General features: G+C 42.3%; 1 protein-coding gene across 1 annotated transcript in view; it reads left to right on the plus strand.

Moving 5' to 3' along the window:
• Window positions 1-17,700, plus strand: part of LOC103258314 (zinc finger protein 266-like) — a 28,774-nt gene extending 11,074 nt beyond the window's left edge. The window contains exons 3-8 of the mRNA XM_008055989.2: window positions 9,535-9,659; window positions 10,836-10,924; window positions 11,557-11,683; window positions 12,259-12,339; window positions 15,406-15,488; window positions 16,060-17,700. Coding sequence (XP_008054180.1) covers window positions 10,892-10,924; window positions 11,557-11,683; window positions 12,259-12,339; window positions 15,406-15,488; window positions 16,060-17,505 — 1,770 coding nt within the window. The 5' untranslated portion in view covers window positions 9,535-9,659; window positions 10,836-10,891 and the 3' untranslated portion in view covers window positions 17,506-17,700. The remainder of the gene's footprint in view (window positions 1-9,534; window positions 9,660-10,835; window positions 10,925-11,556; window positions 11,684-12,258; window positions 12,340-15,405; window positions 15,489-16,059) is intronic.
• The last annotated feature ends 4,156 nt before the right edge of the window (window positions 17,701-21,856 follow it).

Here is a 21,856-nt window from a genome sequence, read left to right on the forward strand (position 1 = left end):
AGAGTGAGACCTTGGGAATATAGTCAGTTTTACTCAGCCCAGTAGTTCTTGTTTGGGGGAGTAATAGCAGCCTTGGGTAGTGACTGTGGTTGCCCTTCTTGTCCTGTTAGGCTAGCAGTTGGTGAGTCCCAGTGAGCACTTGGACTATCTAGGACCCACTCAGTTTAGAGAGGAGAGTTTTGGCAGCACTCTACAAGGACATCAGATAGCAATGCCCAGCAGCACAGATGTACCCCAGCAAACCATGGAGACTTCCCAAATGGTGTCAGCCACATGGGAGGGCCAGATAGTAGGCCAAGAGCAGTCTAAAGACATTTTATCGTGCCGCTCATGGTTGTGACCATACACCCTGTTTACTATACCTAGTGTATTTTCATCTGTTCTGGTCTAGAGTTTTCTCTCTGGAGAGTGGCTATAAATTCTAGGCCTACTCAGACTGGGAAGAGAGTTACATTCTAATGTGTTGGGCAGGTGAGATATAGAGGAGGCAACAGAAGAAAACACAGCAGAAGCATTCTGTTACAGATCCACAAGGGAAATGGGTACTCGAGGGCTGATGGGAGATCCAGAAACAGTAGGGTGCTCAACTAGTGGGAAGGGAATGCAATAGAGAGGACCTGTGAGACTCGGTGTTTAAGGTCCATGGGAGTTATCACTCAGGCTTTCCCTTGGGGGATGTGGATTGGCTAGACATGTGCAAGGAGGAGAATTTACTTAAATAAGTCTGGTGTTGGCTATTGGGTTTCTTCCTTCCCAGACTGGAGTGCAGTAGCATGCTCATGGCCATTGCAGCCTCAACCTGCTGGGCGTCTAGTTTTCTGCCTCAGCTTTCCAAATAGGTGGAACCACAGGTGTGTACCACCATACCCAGCTAATTTTTTATTTATTGTAGATACAAAGTCTTGCCAAGTTGCCCAGGATAGTTTTGAACCCTGGGCTCAGGCAGTCCTCTTGCCTCTGCCTCCCAGAATGTTGGGATTACAGGCATGAGTGGGGGAGGGGGCTTCTCCCCCTCCCCACCTGGCCTCTAGGTTTCATTGTGTTCAGCAGCTGTGAGCTAGGTAAGGCTTGGGGTCAGTGAGATAAGGAACAAGTGGGCTTTATGCAAACCACCACACATGGAGGAGACATTTTAACTAGGCCAAAGTGATGGGGTATAACTGGGCTCCACATAGCGTAGGTCAGACCTAAAAACAGGTGCCAGGATAGCAGCTATATTAAACTAATTTATGACACACTTTTTACAAAGTCTAACATGTTAATATAAATATAATGCAAATAAAGAATATGGTCTTTTATTCCATAACAAGTATTGAAGGTGAAATTGGAGCTAAGATAAATAAATAGCTAACTGGTATGTTTCCTCACCATCCATATGCGTTCTTCAATATACATGTGAATTTTTTCATAATAATTAAATCTATATTTCTACCTAAAAAGATATTAGGGAAGAAGTTTCACCTTTCCCAAAGTGAAAAGATGCACAGTTCCAATGGTCATTGTACACCCACCACAGGCCATATTAATTACTCACCAAATCACATTCCACTGACTATTCTGTTCCCTAAAGACTAAATTATAAATGTAACCTCTAATAAAGTATATGTAAAATAAAAGTGAAGAGATAGAAGTAAATGTTTCATTTATGTAAGTGAACACTTGCATATATTAATACACATAAAGAGCAAAGAGAAAACATGCAAAACTACTATAGTTTTTGTTTCTATAATTGGTCTTAAAGTGGTAGTTGGTATCCATGGTTTACTTCTTACCTGACTAATTATATATTTTCCTTTCCCTCAGTCCAGACCTCAGCTGCTCTGAGTTCTGTTCTTGAGGAGTGATCCAGATCTTCATTCCCTTGGGGTCTAAGTACTCTACTGACATGCCTTTATCCAGTTGTAATTTTCCATTAACCTTTTCCATGTAGCATAGAATTACTGGGAGGTTCTATACTTCATCTTTCTTGCCTCAATTGCAGTACTCTAGTTTTCCTTTGGTAATTAGGATTAACTACTCCAGCCAATAGATTAATCTTCCCCTCCCTTTTTCTCCTCTTAGTTTAGTGGTATATGAAGCTCAAAATGGCTGGGTGACAATCTCATCTTCCAGTATATTAGAATAGCAATCCCAACCTTTTTGGTACCAGGGACCAGTTTCGTGGAAGACAGCTTTTCCACGGATGGGGCAGTGGTGGGATATGCAGTCAGACCTCACTGTTAATGTTAATCTGTATTTGTATCCACTCCCCTGTGCTAGTATCACTGTCTCAGCTCCACCTCAGATCATCAGACATTAGAGTTTCATAGATTCTTTGCATGCGCAGTTCACATTAGGGTTCATGTACTTACGAGAATCTAATGGTTGCTACTGATCTGATAGGATGCAGAGCTCTTTTTGTCTGCTGTTCACCTCCTACTGGGTGGCCCAGTTTTTAACAGGCCATGGACTGGTATCAGTCTGTGGTCTGAGGGTTAGAGACCCCTGTATTAGAACCATAATTGTGTTCTGGGGGAAGCATTCCTCATTAGGTTTTAGGACCTCTCTGTGTGGACCAGATGACTGACTGCTCCCTGCTAGGGAAGGGTGCCATGTTGGATGCTCAGTGTTGATTTCTACTTTCAATAAATTAGGTACAGCAGTAATATTAGCTGGGGCAGCCTTGGTAAGAGGAAGTCCATATGGTTGAGCCTATGCATAGCCTTCATTCCTACCATTGTGACCATTTTTTTAATGGGCCCATTGGGCAAGCACTGAGATGTCTGGGGAAAGTAACAGACATCTTCAGAGAGCGTGATTTTGTTCACCTTATTTCCAGTGGGTCATCTTTGGTGAACATTCACATGGACACAGTCTGTGTCCTTTCTGAGAGGTCCATCCATCTGATTTCTCCTACATCCTTGACCACCCAGATAACCATAGGCAGCAATTGATGAGTCAGTGTGTATGCATACATCTTGTCAGTTCTCACTGCAGACCCAGAGACAGTCAAATATACTGTTTGAAGTTTTGCAACTGGGAAGATTTTCCTTTAAGTACTGTCCTTCAGTGTCAGCCGTCAGCTCTTCATTTTCGGGTCGTCACGCAGACACAGTCATGCAGACACAGCTGTAAGCCAGGTTTGTCTTAGTCTACTGGGCATAAGGAATATCCAAGAAAGTTGTAGGCATGAGTTAAGGGAGAGGAGGAAGTGTGACTGGAGCTTGTTGAAAGAGTCTTTGCCATCTGCTCATGCCATTTACTTGTACTCACTGGAACTACCTCAGCTCAGTGTCTTCTGTGTCACTTCCCTTAATGATAGGTTGCTGGGTCCAGGCACCCACTTCAGGCTCAGACCATTTGGTCTCTTGAAGTCCTATGGTTAGTTGTTCAGTCTACCATGTACCAGTGGTAAGTGGTTTCTCAAAATGTTACCTGTAGAAGTTTCCTGTAGAAGGCATAGGTTTGCTCTAGATGAGTAGGCCTGTGCTGTGAGTCTCCTATTGGTGCTTGCTCAAGGCTCCCAGCATTATCCTATTTACCATGGGTACTTCAGGAATCATTGGTTCTGTTAGATCATTTGGGCTGAGTATGTCTGAAGCTTGCACTGCTGCCTGAACTTGTTGCAGAGCATCTCTTGATCCCTTTTGAAATGGAAAGCCTTATAGGCAATTCTATAGATAGGTTAAAGCATGTTCAAACTGGGAATATGTTGCCTGCAAAATCTAAAAGTTGCCGAAGTATTATGCATCAATTTTTTTATAACTGTCTACTCACTTGAATATGTTTGCCAATTTTGAGAGTAGGTGGTGTGAGGTATACTAACTTGACATGACTTTTTGGAGGCTTATCTTGACATGATCCAGACCACTGAGCCCCCAGAAACTTTATTGAGTTGGCTGGCCCTTAAATCTCTCACCATCTTTTTCATGTATCTTATATTTTTTGCTGCCTTCCTGCTCATGGGATCCAGGAAGCATAATATTATCAACATAGTGACCAGTGTGATGCTTTATGGAATGACAGGATCTCAGAGCGTTGTATTTTGGTAGAGGGGGCAAATATAACCTGGGGGCAGTGCTTTGAAGGTATACTGTTGGTTCTGCCAGGTAAAAGCAAATGCTTCTAGTTGCTTTTTAGCAACATACTAAGCAGGGATAAAGTTTATATGTTCCAATAAAGATACCAAAATTTAGAACCACAACTATAATTGAGGTGACCAACTGATTAAGTTTGTGGTAGTCCATAGTCATTCTTCATGATCCATGTGTGTTCTACAGAGACCAAAGTGATGAGATAATGAGGACATGAGAAGTGACATCATCCCTGGTATCTTTGATGGTGACATTAACCTTTGTAGTTGCCTCAGAAATGTTGTTGTACTTCTGGTTTGTTATCCTAGGAGCTGGAAATTCCAGGAGCCTCCATTTAGCATTTCCTGCCTTAATGGCTTCATCCCATGGGACCTAAAGTCAATTGAACGGATTCTTCCAGTTGCCACAAATGTGTATATACCAACTATATGTTTATGAACTGGGGAAGTAACCACAGGGTGGTTCCATGGTTCAACTGGGCCCTCCATGAATTCAGCTGAGTTAACCCCATCTATCACATGACTACCATAGCTTCCATTTTGGTGATGGCCACAAGGGTTATTTTGGGGTCCCAGGGTGTAGTATCATCTCAGGGACAGTAGAATAATTTTCTTTTTAGAAAGCACAGACACTCTAGTAAAATAACTGTAGGTCCCTTTGGGGAAGGCTTGAAGGAAGATTTTTAGTCTGGGTTGAGGTAGTGGTACATTACTATTTTCTTTCATGAAAAACTTCTAGGTATATGAATGACCTAGGTTTGGAAATTGGGTAAAAGACCATGATTCTCCCCCTGTAGTGACTTCTGTCAAGTTTTTGACTAGCAGATATAAGACTTCATGTTACTTAGATAGAATGATATTCTAGGGCATAGCTTGGCAAATTGTAGCCCGTTGGCTAAATCTGGGCCTCTGCCTAGTTTTGTAAATAAGTATTATTGGAACATAACCATTTTCATGTGTTTACATATTATCTGTGACTTCTCGCACATTGAGTAGTAACAATGGAAAACAAAGCATATAGCTCTAAATGCCTAATATTTACTATGTGGCTCTTTAGAGTAGAGTTGATCTCTGTTCTAGTAGGCTGATTATCTGTTTCATTTCTAGGGACACTATGATTAGTTTGCCACCATTAACCATCTCTGCAGGCTAAAGCATTCTGACTACTGGTTTGTTCCATCTTTCTTGACAGTTGATGTCCCCACCCTGTCTTTGATGGTGAAGTACTACCCACTGGATTTCTGCTACTCTGGGTTTTCCTCATTTCTATTGAAATCAGGAAACTCATCTCAATGGCATCTCTTACATTCATATCTGTAAGGTTAGTGGCTACAGAATAACCATGGATCTTTGCAAGGATGGAGGTACTTCCCTCACTAATCTGTTTCTGAATACTCTTGTAAAGGGAATGTCTCCTGGGCTCTAACATATATTAGGAAAGGGGGGCTTGCAGGTCATACATGATAAATCCATTGCAACTTTCCTACCTTTTCTTCCTTTACATTATGCCAAGGAGCTCCGCCATGTCAATTTCAATAACCATTGAATCCAGGTCTCCTTTTTTTTTTGAGTTGGAGTCTCACTCTGTCGCCCAGACTGGAGTGCAGTGGCCACTCCTGACCACCGCAGCCTCGACCCACTGGGCTCCAGCGATCCTTCTGCCTCAGCCTTCCAAGTAGCCGGAATTACAGGCATGCACTACCACGCCCGGCTGATGTTTTTTGATTTTTTGTAGAGATGAGGTCTCGCCTGCACAGGTGGGTCTCGAACCCGCAGGCTCAGGCAATCCACTCACCTCAGCCTCCCAAAGGTGCAGGATTACAGGCTGAGCCACCGAGCCCGGCTTTTTTTTTTTTTTTTTAGTTGGATTCATGCTCAGTCACCCATGCTGGAGTGCAGTGCCACGCTCACGGCCACCGCAGCCTCTACCTGCTGGACTCAGGCAATCCTTCTACCTCAGCTTTCCAAGTAGCTGGAACTACAGACATGTGCCATCATGCCTGGCTAATTTTTCTTGATTTATTGTAGAGATGATGTCTCACCAAGTTGCCCAAGCTGGTCTTGAACCCATGGGCTCAGGCAGTCCTCTCACCTCAGCCTCCCAAAGTGCTGAGATTATAGGTGTGAGCCACCACACCCAACCTAAATCCAGGTTTCAATCATCTAAGCAAGAAAGCTGTTGGAGACATCCTCAAGTGCATGAGCTAATACATTAAATCCAGAATTTCTAAGAAGTAATCCCCTGTCTGAATTTAGCCCAAACTAGTGTTACAGTCCACTTTCATTGGTCTGACACCCTTAGTATCCATTCCCACACATGTTCCTTGTGGCTTTTTTTGTTTCCTTTTTTGCTGAATATCAGCAGAGTTGAAATTATTTTGTTGTGTGAACTTTTTTCTCTTGTATTATGTTATATACCATTGCTCCTGGATTTTGGAGCAATTAATATTTTTTACTCTAGTGACAACAGCATGTGGTTGTGGTAGGTCTTGAGAATATACATTCTCTTCCAAGATATTTGCCTTAAGTGTGACTATCACAGGGTTTTCAAGCAGAGGAAGACTCTTTTCAGAAACCAAAGGGCAAGCTGTTTCTCTGGTAAGGGAGTCTTGCAGTGCCTTGTGTGAGTCTCATCTAGGTCCACCTACATGCCTGCATTCCTAGTTACGTGCTCTCATTCTTCCTTGTTGAAGATGTCATTGTAGCCCACTGGCTGGTAAAGATGTTTGCTGGTTGCCTGGGACATATTTAGTCAGCAGGCTCTAGGAAAGCCGGAAGCAACCCTCTGGAATGCAGGCAAACCATGGCTACTGGACTTATGAGCAGAAGGAATTGGGATTCCAGTAGGGGTGCAAGAATGAGAGTACTGAGTCTCCACATCAGGAAGCCATGGGAAACTAGTCTTTGGTGTGCAGATAGGGCATTGGTTGGTGGATGAGTGCATAAAAGGAGACAGTGTTCCTCCCACCCTTGCATTCTTTGAGTAATTCAGTATATTTTCCTGAAATGTACTTTTTTCCTGAAATCTGAGTTTCCTGAGAACTCAGATTTTTGTTGTGTTATGACCAGTTATTTAGCTATAATTTAGGAATACTTTAACGTTGTTCAGAAGGATGTCAGCTGGTGGTTTCTTTTGCCCATGCCAACTCTGGCATGTGCTTCTCGTCTTTTTTTAATAAGCTTTGTTTTGAAATTTAAAAAAAAAGGATGTCAGTTGTCTGTCTGACAGTAGTCATTGGATGCCTACAGTGAATCATGCTCTGTGTCAAGTTATAGGAAACATTGGTGTTCAAAGAACACATAGTGCTGCCCATGAGCTGCAAAGACTGCAGAAAGGAAAACAGAAAACTGCGTCACATATCATCATCCAACAACAGTTTTAGAGATACATCACATTTATTGTGATAAAAGGTTTTGTTTCTCCAGAAATACGAAATTTCAATGTGTGTGTTCACTGGGTAATGTTGTTACAAGGTGTATAAAGGAGTATACATTACAGACATTCAAGAAGAAATAGACAGCCAGGCTTGGTGGCTCAGCCTGTAATCCCAGCACTTTGGAAGGCTGAAGTGAGTGGATTGCCTGAGCCCATGGGTTCAAGACCCACCCAGGCAACTTGGTGAGACCTTGTCTCTACAATAAATCAAAAATTAGCTGGGCGTGGTAGAGTGCGCCTGTAGTTTTGGCTACTTGGAAGACTGAGGCTGAAGGATCACGGGAGCCCAGCAGGTCGAGGCTGCGGTAGCCACAAGTTGCCACTGCACTGTAGTCTGGGCGACAGAGTGAGATGCCAACTCCAAAAACAAAAAAGAAGAAATAGACAAGTCCGCAATTCTAGTGGAAGATTTTAACATTTTTCTCCCATGTTATTTCCTTAAACAATTGGGAAAAAATAAGTTAGAATATACATTTGAGAAAATGAGCACAGTACCTATTGTACTTATACAGCATCTAATAAATGAAAGAAATCACAAAGTTCTTATCTGGAGGTGAAGGTGAAAGAATGGAATAGAAAGAGCAAGAGGATTTTCTGGAGAGGTGAATATGTTCTATGTCTTGTTTAGGCTTTTGATTACTCAAGTATATGCAGTTGTTCCACTGAAAACTTAAGACTTGTGCATTTGATTGTATATTAATTATACCTCAAGTTTGAATAAATAAAGTAAAATACATGGTTCAGTTGCCACCAAAATAAATACATTTGTGACCCTATTGAACCCACAGATCTCCAGTTTGAGACTTGTGGTAGGTAGCAGGTACGGTCTATACCTCAAGTCTAGACATGTAGTTTTGTAAACTAAAGTGACTTTACAGTTTAGACTTCTCATTCATAGTATAAGGGCTTTAGAATTTTTATTTTCTGAGGGTTAATTTGGTTCATGGATAATGAACTGTGTGGTTTTCAGTGTCGTTCAAATACTATCCTGTAGATCAGCATTTGGGCTGCTGTTCTGATTATTAGGAATAGTAATTGGTTTTTGTTAAATAAAAAAATTATGTTCTTTAGTCATACTAGGTTCATATGAAGTGGTCAATAACACATGTGGCCAATGACTACTGTGTTGTATTGTGCAGGTTAGACTGACTGCTGGTCAAGTGGGGAAGTAACAACAGCCATAGGATATCAGGCATTAGGGACAGACTAATCTGCATCCGAGTCCTGGTTCACCACTCTCAAACTGGATGGTATTAGACCAAGTACTAGTGTTGTTTGAATGTAGGTTTTTTTGTTTTGCGTTGGAGTCTCACTCTGTTGCCCAGGCTGGGGTGCAGTGGCATGCTCATGGCCACCACAGCCTTGACCTGCTGGGCTCATGTTATCCTTCCGCCTCAGTCTTCCAAGTAGCTGAAATTACAGCCACGTGCCACCACGCATGGCCAATGTTTTGATTTATTGCAGAGATGAGGTCTCACCAAACTGCCCAGGCTGGTCTCGAACCCATGGACTCAGGCAAACCTCTCACTTCGACCTCCCAAAGTGCTGTGATTATAGGCATGAGCCACTGTGCCTGGCAGGTTTTTTTTCCACACCTGATGGGTTCCCCCCAGTGTTCAGTAGGGGTGATAATATCTGTAAAGGGGTTGTTACGATAATTAAGTGAGCCTACTGCTTACAACTCCTGAAACATACTAGTTTTCAGTAAGTGGCAGTTGATGTTACCCATATGACACACATTGTTATTGTTTTCAGTGGCTTTCACACATAGCATCTGCAGAGAGCTAATGCTTGATGTTTGATGACTGATAGGTAATGCTTATAATTAATGATTGATATAAACAGGATTGCATTAACAGTGTATAAGGAGAATGGAGGTTGCCTCTACCCATATGGATTCACAAGCTATCTTGAAGTGATCCTTGGAATCAAGGAAAGGAGTTTTCAAGCAGATTTAGCCGTCAGCCTCACAGGATGGCGGCCATTGATTTGTCTCATGGTAAGTTCTTTTGATGATCTTTTTCAGAGACTGCTTTTGGTCTTCCTTGCACACTATGGATCCCAGTGGCCTAGGCCTGAAGAGTCATGCTCTGGTTCACTTCTGAGGTGTTGAAGTGGGAAGGAAATGCCATGTTCTGAATCAGCCCCCTGGTATGTGTGCTTTGGGAAGAGGTGCTGCATATTCTCCTTCGTGAGATTTGTTGCCATGAGTCACATTTCTCTGGACTTGAGTTTCCTTACCTGTAAAATAAGACCGGTACCCTTTTTCTGATGGCTACCATAGCTGACCACCCCTTTTTCTGGCTTTAGGTGACACAGGACTGTTATGAGAGGGGACTCCCCCCCCCCCAAAAAAAAAGCAAAATTAGTTTTTGCAGGGCGGCCTTTTGTAATACAGGCTTCCCCCGCTAGTTAAATATTTTAAGGACTCGTTGGCATCAGTATACTAGCTAGTGTAGTTGTGAGAGGCTGTGTTTGGCTTCAGTGATTTTTTTTAAGGTTCTTTAAGAGTGTTTGCCGATTTTTTTTTTTTTTTTTTTTTTGGAGTAGGAGTCTCTGTTGCCCAGACTGGAGTGTAGTGGCATACTCATGGCTACCGCAGCCTTGACCTACTGGGCTCAGGTGATCCTTCCACCTCACCCTTACAAGTAGCTGGAACCACAGGCATTTGCAGCCATTTTTAAATTTTTTGTAGAGATGATGTCTCGCCAAGTTGCCCAGGCTGGTCTTGAACACCTGGACTCAGGCATTCCTCTTGCCTCTGTCTCCCAAAGTGCTGTGATACAGGTGTGAGGCACTGCACGTGGCTTGCCAATTTCATGATGGGTGATTTACATGAAACAACCTGCCCACACCTGAGTGTTCAGCAGTTTTTGACTAAAGATGGCATGACATCCATGCCTCATCCTCCCTATTAATCTGATCTTGTCCTGAGTGACTTTTTTTCCTCGATGAAAACAGTCCTCAAAGGAAAATGTTTTGCCAGTGTGAAAGAGGTGAAACAAAAAATGGCAGAAGCCCTTAAAGAAGCTTCTTTTTGAACTCAAAAACTTATAAGCAGTGGAAAAAGCATCTCAATAGATGTATTGCATAAAACAGAGTACTTGAAGAAAACTGAATTTTAAACATTGAAGAATAAATGCACAATTTTTAATAAATCTGGTTTTTTGGGAGGGTCCCTCCTCATATAGCATAAATGTTTATGAGCTTTCTTAAATGTGCAGGAGTATAGGGGAATTTCAAACTAGAATAGAGTTACTTCCCAGGCACATGATGAAGAAATTATAATCAGCTCTGGGTTCTTGTGACTTCTTTCTCTTCCACAAGGTCTTATTTGCAGGAACCCTGTCTGCCTTCATGAAGAAAAGACAGCAGCAGGAAGGATGGTGACTAACTGCCTGCCAAATTGTTTTCAGGTATGCAGAAAGTGTTTTCTTCTCCAAAATGTCATACCTGCAGCCATCAGGTAGATATAGTTCCTTCCATGCAGAATTGTTTCTGCAGCTTCTTAAGGCAAATAAAGCTTCCTTCAAGGATTACACCTGGCTGAATTTCCCCAGGGAGTGGAACCTCTCATATTAGGAAGGGATTACCTTGACAGTCATCTCAGTATTTTAATGTTTATTAATTAATCTTTCTTCATGGTCTCAACTGCATATTTTTTATTTTGCTGAGTGCTCTGACACATGGTAAAGGAGATGAAAGTGCCCTTTAGTTAGAGAATTTATCTATTCATCAGTGTCTGTCAGGCATCTACAGTGTGCTCAGGAGTGTGCTGCAATAGAGAGAAATAAGATGACCTCCTTGGCTGGTTGTGTTGAGATAAGATCATATGTAGGAGTTATTATTATAGCAATTTTACTTAAAGAGATAGGCAGTGAATGAGTGAGTGTGGATAGAGAAGAGTTCCTAGGACCATTAAACTCCATGGTAGACGATAGTTACTCTCAGAACTCTGTGTAGGCATTGGGTGCCCTCCTTCTCTTTCTGTAGTGCTCACTGATGGACATGTGGTGGTGCTCAAGTCTGTATGTGTGTGATGGTTTAGGATTCAGTGACCTTTGACGATCTGGCTGTGGACTTCACTCCAGAAGAATGGACTTTACTGGACCCAACTCAGAGAAACCTCTACAGAGATGTGATGCTGGAGAACTATAAGAATTTGGCCACAGTAGGTAAGACTAGCATCATTCCATGTAGCCTGATGTGACAGATTATTTTATATACTTATGGTGTCGTAGGATTACTGATATGAACTCTGAATACACTTCCTTCAATAACAGACTTCCCTGTACTTGGTGGATCTCACAATGTGTTCTCAGATCAAGAGCATCACCATCTCTCTGTTCGAAATGTACATTCTCAGACTCTATCTTTGACATATTCCATCAGAAACTCTGCAAATTGGGGCCCTGCCATCATCTCTCCTGATGAATCTGATGCAGTATAATGTAGAAGCATGACAGGTGTAGTTGTTTCCCCATGAGAATGAAGACCTCTTTGTTTCACTTATGTTTTTTCCTATTAGGATAAAAGTCTTAATGTTTTGTAAATGTGTGTATATCAGCCTTAATTGAGCTTTAGGGGTAAGAGGTAATCAGTCTTTTGGGGGTACATAGGCAATATTTGCACTTTTACCCCTTTTGAAATAATTTCACTGTTTTTGTTAGAAAAGTAGTTTTCTGAATTATAGGAAGATTTATCATTTCTTGTGTGTCTTTTCTAGTAATGTGTCTTTCTTTGTGTACAGGATGTCAGCTCTTTAAACCCAGCCTGATCTCTTGGCTAGAACAAGAAGAGTCAAGGACATTTCAGAGAGGTGTTGTCCAAGGTGAGTTTGAAGAACAATCCCAGTCAATAAGTTCAGTATGTTTGTAAATGTAATGAATAAATGGTTAAGATTCACTCTATCTAAGAAGGTTGAGGCCATTTTTTGTCAGAAGTTAGGAAGTCTTCAACCCCAAATGCTTTTACTATCTGTCTATTCAGTCTTTCCTGTGATACAACAATATGACCTGTTATGTATGAGGTCTGATAACTAAGTTGTGGAACTCATCCTAGAAAAATTGCTTCATGCCTCATTGCTGAGTATCACTAAGGTCACCTTTGAAGTACTCCCCTTGGGAAGCTATGCACTGATGCCAGTGCCTAGTCCACTCGTCTAAGCAATTTTGTAACTTTTTCTGGAATGATCTTTAGAGCTGTTGTTGTATTACCGTTGATGTCCTGAATGTCATCAGAATGTCTTCCTTTCAATATTTCCTTTATCTTTGGGTAAAGAAAAAAGAAATTGGGGGCTAGATCAGGTGAGTCAAAGAGGGTGTTCGATACAGTTACAGTTATTTGTTTACTGGCTAAAAAATCCCTCAGAGACAGTGCTATGTGAACTGGTACACTGTCTTGATGCAAGAGTTCCTCTGGGACCATTTTTGCACACAGCTTTCTCATGCCAAGATTTTCAGTTAAGATTTTTCTAACTGTTTCTCTATCAATGTTTATTTGGTCTACAATGCTTCTCATAGTCAACTGATGATTTTGATTCACAATTCAACACATTTTTTGGAATTTTTTTTTTCATCAGTTCTGTTTGTTACTGGCCATCATGACCTCTTTACCAGTGACACTCTCTCCCCTCAGAAAAACATTTAACCCATTGTACACTGCCATTTTCTTCATGATAGTATCCCCATAAACTTGGACTAGCAGGCTCGGTGGCTTAGCCTGTAATCCCACGCCTTTGGGAGGCTGAGGTGAGTGGATTGTCTGAGCCCGCGGGTTCGAGACCCGCCTGGGCGGTGAGACCTCATCTCTACAATAAATCAAAAAATCATCCGGGCATGGTAGCGCATGCCTGTAATTCCGGCTACTTGGAAGACTGAGGCGGAAGGATCGCCGGAGCCCAGCAGGCGAGGCTATGGTGGCCGGGAGCAGCCACTGCACTCCAGTCTGGGCGACAGAGTGAGACTCCAACTCAGAAGAAAAAAAAAAACTTGGACTAACAGGTACCTGATTTCACTTCCACTCTTGCCAAGTTTAACAAGAAATTAAATGCTTGTTTGTGCCTCTAATTCATTCTCACAATGGCACACAAAAACAAGCAACAATAATGAACACCATTCAGCAAGACACTGCCACATGTTGACACGAATATGACTGTGAGACATTGATATACCAAGGTTATGAAACTTTGCTGAGTTGTTTGTACAATGCGAACATAAGTGCACAGGTGGCAAGTTTGTGAACTTAATTGTCAGAACTCATATGCTTATTGTTCTGTACTTCTGCTTTCCTTCCATAATATTCTTTGTGTTCATCATCAGTTTTTTCTTTTTTTTTTTTGAGTCTGACTCTTACCCTGCCACCTAGATTGGAATACAGTGGCACACTCATGGCTACCGCAGCCTCGACCTGCTAGGTTTAGGCAAATTCTTCTATCTCAGCCTTCTGAGTAGCTGGAACTACAGGTGTGTACTGCACCATCTCATCAGGCTAATTTTTTTTTTAATTGTAGATATGAGGTCTTGCCAGGTTGCCCAGTCAGGCAGTCAACCCCTGGGCTCAGGCAGTCCTCTTGACTCTGCCTACTAAAGTGCATGAGCCGCTGCACTAAGCTTCACCATCAGTTTTTTCTTTTTCTTTTCTTTGTTTTTTTTTTTTTTGAGTTGGAGTCTCACTCTGTCGCCCAGACTGGAGTGCAGTGGCTGCTCCTGGCCACCGCAGTCTCGACCTGCTGGGCTCCGGCGATCCTTCCGCCTCAGCCTTCCAAGTAGCTGGAACTACAGGCGCACGCTACCACGCCTGGCTAATTTTTTGATTTATTGTAGAGATGAGGTCTCGCCTGCCCAGGCGGGTCTCGAACCCGCGGGCTCAGGCAATCCACTCACTTTAGCCTCCCAAAGGCATGGGATTATAGGCTAAGCCACCGACCCCGGCTTCTTTTTCTTTTTTTGAATTGGAGTCTTACTCTGTCGCCCAGGCTGGAGTGCAGTGGCACACTCGTGGCCACCGCAGCCTTAAATGCTGGACTCAAGCAATCCTTCCACCTCAGCCTTCCAAGAAACTGGAACTACAGGCATGCATCACCATGCCTGGCTAATTACTTGATTTATTGTAGAGATGAGGTCTCGCCAAGTTGCCCAGCTGGTCACACCATCAGTTTTTAACCCTTTGCACTTTGGAGACATCTTGCAGATCACCTACCAGCAACTTGACCACACTTTTTTTTTTCTTTGAGTTGGAGTCTCACTCCTTCACCCAGGCTGGAGTGCAGTGGCACGCACACTCACGGCCAACCCAGTGTCGACCTGCTGGGCTCCGGCGAGCCTTCTGAGTAGCCAGAACTATAGATGTGTGCTACCACGCCCGGCTATTTTTAATTTTATTGTAGAGATGAGGTCTCGCCAAGTTGCCTGGGCTGGTCTTGAACCCGCGGGCTCAGGCAATCCACTTGCCTTGGCCTCCCAAAGTGGTGGGATTATAGGCTGAGCCACTGAGCCCCACTGACTTTTCATTATTTTTGAATGGAAAACTTCAAGGAAACATACATTTTTTTAAACATTTGCACTTGGATAAGTTTGTCCTGTACAATTACCAGCAATCTTTATGTCCTGAGAGGGGAAATCTGAGTAGTTTGCTAGATTTACTATGTTTCCACAGAGCGGACATCCAAGTAAACAAAAGGTTAATTTTCATAGAATCAGTTTGTAATACACTTCAAAATTGACCCCATATCCTTCTAATTGCCAAATTTTTGACATGGTTAAAACCTCAAATCTGTCCTTTTTATTTTATTGCCATGCTTAGTTTAAAAACAAATACAAATGATTCCAATCATTTTCAACTCCTATCTACCATTCTGTCTTAAAACCCTTAAATTTCTCTTTGTCTTTAACTTTAGAATGGAAAGTACAACTTAAAACCAAAGAATCAGCACTTCAGCCAGAGTTTTTGAGAGAACCAGCCTCCAGTGAGATTAAAATGGTAAGATTAAAAAGGGCTGTTCCTTAATTTTTACCTTCAGAGATTATTGAACATTCCATTAGAGAATCAGCAGAATGAGAGCTATTTGAGAAAAGGAGCATTGAAATGAAGCAGTGGCTCTGGAGATTCTTGGAATATGATTTGGTGATACTCAAAACCTAGCTTCACACTTGTTACAGAGTTCTCACAAGTATACATTCCTACATTTGTAACTAAATGATGAATTTTTAAGATGATTTAATGAAACTTTACAGAAATCTTTTTAAGATTAGAGTAGGTAGCAAAGCCTGTCAAAACCCTTTCATGTTCCACCAGAAAGAACTCAAAGGACAGTAATTGTGGGCATCCCAGCTCTTGGGAGGCTGAGGCAGAAAGATCACCTGGGTCCAGGAGTTTAAGGCTGTTGTGAACCATGATTGTACCACTGCACATCAGCCTAATCAGCAGAGTGAGACCCCAACTCAAAAAAAAAAAAAATTGAAACTATCATAATGTTTCTATTGTCAGATGAGCGGTATCTATTAATGAATCTGAACAGTCCTTTTGTTATCATTCATTCCTTTGTCAATAGGCAGGAAGCCACAATGGAGGGGAGCTCAATGACTATAAAGAGTGTGAAGATGTCTTCAGTGAACACCCATGCCTTAAGTCATATGTGATAACTCAAAATAGTGACAACACATCTGAGTATAATCAGTATGGAATAGACGTTCTTACTTTGCAGAAGGAAACCTCAGCTGGAGAGAAACTTTCTGTGTTGAATCAGTGGGGAAAAACTTTCAGACTGACTCCAGATGTTGTTTACCAGACAACATGCACAAAAGAGAAATCTTTTAAGCACAGTGACTATGGAAAATCCTTCGTTAGTCAGTCACACCTTCAGGAATGTATAAGAGCTCACAAGGGAGACAGATTCCACGAATGGAAGGAATGTGAGAGAGGTTTTATACACACCACAAACCTTGCTGTGCATATACAAACTCACAATTCAGAAAAACCCTACAAATGTAAGGAATGTGGAAAAGGCTTTAGATATTCTGCATACCTCAATATTCATATGGGAACTCACACTGGAGACAACCCCTATGAATGTAAGGAATGTGGGAAAGCCTTTACTAGGTCTTGTCAGCTTACTCAGCATAGAAAAACTCACACCGGAGAGAAACCTTATAAATGTAGGGATTGTGGGAAAGCTTTTACTGTTTCTTCATGCTTAAGTCAACACATGAAAATTCACATGGGAGAAAAATCCTATGGATGTAAGGAACGTGAGACAGCTTTCACTAGGTCTTCTCAATTTACTGAGCATATAAAAACTCACAGTACAGAGGATCATTTTGAATGTAAGGTATGTGGAAAATATTTTAGAAATTCTTCATGCCTTAGTGATCACTTTCGAATTCATACTGGAATAAAACCCTATAAATGTAAGGACTGTGGGAAGGCCTTCACTCAGAACTCAGATCTTACTAAGCACATACGAACTCACAGTGGAGAGAAGCCTTATGAATGTAAGGAATGTGGGAAAGCCTTTGCTAGATCCTCTCGCCTTAGTGAACATATAAGAACTCACACTGGAGAGAAACCTTTTGAATGTGTCAAATGTGGAAAGGCTTTTGCTATTTCTTCAAATCTTAGTGGACATTTGAGAATTCACACTGGAGAGAAGCCCTTTGAGTGCCTGGAATGTGGGAAAGCGTTTACACATTCCTCCAGTCTTAATAATCACATGCGGACTCACAGTGCCAAAAAACCATATACATGTATGGAATGTGGCAAAGCCTTTAAGTTTCCTACATGTGTTAACCTTCACATGCGAATTCACACTGGAGAAAAACCCTATGAATGTAAACAATGTGGGAAATCCTTCAGTTATTCCAATTCATTTCAGTTGCATGAAAGAACTCACACTGGAGAAAAACCTTATGAATGTAAGGAGTGTGGGAAAACCTTCAGTTCTTCCAGTTCCTTTCGAAATCATGAAAGAAGGCATACAGATAAGAAATTGTCAATGTAATGAGTGTGGGAAAAGCCTGAAGGTGTCCTCATCCACTTTGAAGACATGAACTCTTTGGAGAGAAACCCTACAAATGTAAGGAATGTGAATGTAATATCTCAGGTCTTAATGAACATTTATGAATTCACAGTGAAGAAGACTCTATGTCAGCAGAAAATGTAGAAAAGCACTAAATCCTTAAGCCTTACCTTACACGTCAGAAATTTCTTTGGTGGCTGGGCATGATGTCTCATGCCTGTAACCCCAGTGCTTTGGGAGGCCGAGGCAAGAGGATTGCCTGAGTCCGGGGTTTGAGACCAGCCTGGGCAACTTGGTGAGACCTTGTCTCTACAATAAATTAAAAAATTAGCTGGGCATAGTGGCATACACCTCTAGTTCCAGCTACTTGGAAGGCTGAGGTGGAAGGATTATCTGAGCCCAGCAGGTCAAGGCTGCAGTGGCTGTGCTCATGCCACTGCACTCCAGCCTGGGCAACCGAGTGACTCCGACTCAAAAAAAAAAAAGAAATCTTACTGGTGAGAACCCCTATGAATGTAGAGTCTGTGGAAACCTTTTCTAACTCCACTAACCTTAATATGTGATCTCATATTGGAGAGAAACCCTATGACTTAAATGGTATGGTCTGGATGTTTCTCCCTTCCTCCTTCTCCCCCAGTTCATATTTTAAAGCTCTAACCCTTAGTTCCTTACAGTACATCTGTATTTGGATATAAGGTTTTTAAGCAGATGAGTAACTTCAAATGAGGCTGTTAGGGTCAATCCCTAATCCAACTTCACTAGTGTTTCTGTAAGAAGAGAAAAGAAAGGACACATACACAGAAGACTATGTGAAGTCATCAGAAGATGGCCATCTGTGAGCCAAGGACTTAAGCCTGGAACAGATCCTTCTAGTATGGCCTCCAAAAGAAATCAACCCTGTCCCCACCTTGATATTGGTCATCCAGCCTCCAAAACTTTAAGCCAATAAATTTCTCTTGGTTAAATCATTCAGTCTGCTTTATTTTGTTATTTAACCCTAGAAAACTCATACTGTAAGGAACATGGGAAAGGCTTTATATATTTCAGAAGTCATAATCATCTACAATCTCAGTGCACAAAGAAACCCTATTAATATAGGGAATGTGGAAAAACTTTTTTTTTTTTTTGGAGTGTTACTTTGTCACCCAGGCTGGAGTGCAGTGGCACAATCAAGACCACCACAGCATCGACCTGCTGGGCTCAGGCAATCCTTCCGCCTCAGTCTTCCAAGTAGCTGGAATTAGAGGCACGCACCACCATGCCTGGCTACTTTTTTGATTTATTGTAGAAGTGATGTCTCACCAAGTTGCCCAGGTTGGTCTCGAACCCGTGGGTTCAGACAATCCCTTCCCAAAGTGCTAGGATTATAGGCATGAGCCACTGCATCTGGCCAAGATATAAATCTTTTTTCTTTTTTTGAGTTGGGAGACTCACTCTGCCACCCAGGTTGGATTACGGCTACCACAGCCTCAACCTGCTGGACTCGGAATCTTTCCACCTCAGCCTTCCAGTAGCTGGAACCACAGGAGTGTGCCACTACGCCCTGCTAATTTTTTTATTTTATTGTAGAGACAAGGTCTGGCCATGTTGCCCAGGCTAGTTTTGAACCTCTGGGCTCAGGAAATCCTCTGGCCTCAGCTTCCCTCAAAGTTCTGGGATTACAGGCTTGAGACACTGTGCCTGGCAATGCTTATTTTTTGACACAATTTCTTGGTGCAGTGTCTGAGTACTAATTTAAAAAATCTAATCCTCTGAAAATCTGAGTTTTAATTTAGCAGTTGGTTGAAAATGACTGTTTTCAATGTGTTTCTGATGTATAAGTCTAATATCAGTAATAAAACTCCAGTCACTTTGTGGTCCTTCTATAGGTGGATATTTTATTTAGCATAGGCTCTATAAAAAGCGTAGCCAGCTGGTTTTGAATTTATCTTACCTCAGCTCTCTGGTTCTCCTAGGTTTCATGTAATAAAACTAATATAATCCCCTTTTTTATTATGGTAAAGTATACATTACATAAAATTTACATTTCATTCATTTTACATGTTAACAGCGGGAGTGTACACTCACATTGTGCAACCATCACCATCATCTGGCTACCAAATTTTTATCTTCTAAACTGAAACTGCCCCCATTAAACACTGAATTTCCATTGTTCTCTCTCCCAATCCCTGGAAATCATTCTTTTTTGTGTCTGTGTTAATCTCACTACTGTAAGTACCTCATAAAATGAGTCACAGTATTTGACTTTTTGTGCCTGGGTTTTTATTTAGCATAATATCAGGGCTCATCCATGCTATAGCACAATAAGGATTTCTTTTTAAGACTAAATAATATACCATTGTATGGCTAGATCATATTTTCTGTTGCTTCCACCTTTTGAATACAGTGAATAATGCTGCTGTGAATATTTCTACCCAGAAATGGAATTGTTGGATCATATGGTGTTGTTTGAGTCAGAGTCTCACTTTGTCACCCTCACTGGAGTGTAATGGCATGCTCATGGCCACTGCAGCCTCAGCCAGCTGGGTAGGTGATCCTTCCATCTCAGCTTTCCAAGTAGCTGGAACCACAGGCATGTGCCACCACACCTGGCTAATTATTTATTGTGGAGATGAGGTCTTGCCATGTTGCTTGTACTGGTCTTGAAGCCCTGAGCCCAGACAATCCTCCTGTCTCTGTCTCTCAAGGTGCTGGGACTCCAGGCATGAGCTACAGTGTCTGACATACAGTGTTGTTAGTTATTAGTTTTAGGCGGGGTTTTTTGTTTGTTGGCTCAGCCTGTAATCCCATGCTTTGGGAGGCCGAGGTGAGTGGATTGCCTCAGTCTGCGGGTTCAAGACCCACCTGGGCAACTCATCTCTTCAACAAATCAAAAATTAGCCGGGCGTGGTAGCAGTCTGGACGATGGAGTGAGACTCCAACTCAAAAAAAAAAGAAAAGAAAATAAATTTATTGCTCACAGGTTCTAGAGAGGTTAGGGGTGCCAAAGAATGTTAGAGAACCCCTGGACTGTCTATTAATGACCATAGGTATTTTTCTTCAGACTTTCCCAATATGATTGTAGATTGGCTAGATTAAAGAAAACATGCGCAAAGAGGGGAATTTATTTACACCACCCTCTTGGTAGGCCATTAGGTTGTGGTCAGCAGCTGTGAAATCTTTGGGTTTTGGAACAGTGAGATGAGGAACAAATGGGCTATTGATATATTGAGAAGGACCACGTAGGGAGGTGTAGCTCATGTTGGACCTAAACATGGACAGGAGAAGCCCGGTGGCTCATGTCTGACATCTCAGCACTTTGGGAGGCCAAGGTGGTCAAAACCAGCCTGGACAGCAGAACCAGGCCCTGTCTTTACAACAAAAAAAAAAGGGGGGGGGAGGAAAGGAAGGAAGAAAGAAAGAATAGGCCAGGCATGTTGTCCCTGTAGTCCCAGTTAGTCGTTAGGTTGAAGTGAGAGGACTGAGCGAGTTCGAGACCAGCTTGGGCAACGTAGCAAGACTTTCTCATCACTACAAAACAACAGAATACAAGGTAGCAACTGTATTAACAAATTTATGATATACAGCAATTTTACATTTATCCCCAATCACTTAATCACATTTTTTTGTTTCAGAGATGTTTCTTGTTATGTTGCCCATGATAGACTCGGACCCTGGGTTCAGACGATCCTCTTGCTGGCTTCCTGGAACTACAGGCGGATATCACCATACCCCTAATCACTACCATCTCCCGGCAAGTGTTTTATTCACAGAGGTATTTAGAAAATGCCAAAAGGGGATTTTTGAGATGAAAAAATTCCTGATTTGCTTATCAAAACACAGTAATAGCAACTACAGCACCAAGGACTTTAAATTCCGATTTTTTTCATTGTTTGTAGGCTGATTTATTCCCTGATGATGTATGGCATCAAGAGACCTAGGTCCCAGTTTACCTTTTTACTTTACTCCGTGAATTTGGCTAGGTTACGCGGCCTGTCTATATCTGTGCTTTGCAGCCATAAAGCAGGCAAAATAGGGGGAAGAGAAAGCCCTCTATGATGCTTTTCCTTGGGCGTCGCCCCATCCTGCCCTCTCGGCACTTAGGGCAGATGCGGGGCTCTCTATGCCGGAATCGAAAGGTCGGTCCTTGCTCTAGCGTCCTCAGCTCAGCGTTCAGCTCTCGTAGCCTGTTTCCCAGCCGATTCCGAGGCTCCACCCCTGATCCCGTACCAGACAAAAAAGTGCGCAGTGTGCATGCTGGTGCTGCCCTCGCTTTTGTGTCAGCCAGCCTGGTCTCTGGTGCTGTCTGCCAGACGGGTAGGACCAGGGAGAGAAAAAGGGGTCAAAGGGTGAC

Source organism: Carlito syrichta, unplaced genomic scaffold (assembly GCF_000164805.1).
Source record: "Carlito syrichta isolate Samal-C Ts95f unplaced genomic scaffold, Tarsius_syrichta-2.0.1 Scaffold302065, whole genome shotgun sequence".
Lineage (NCBI taxonomy): Eukaryota > Metazoa > Chordata > Mammalia > Primates > Tarsiidae > Carlito > Carlito syrichta.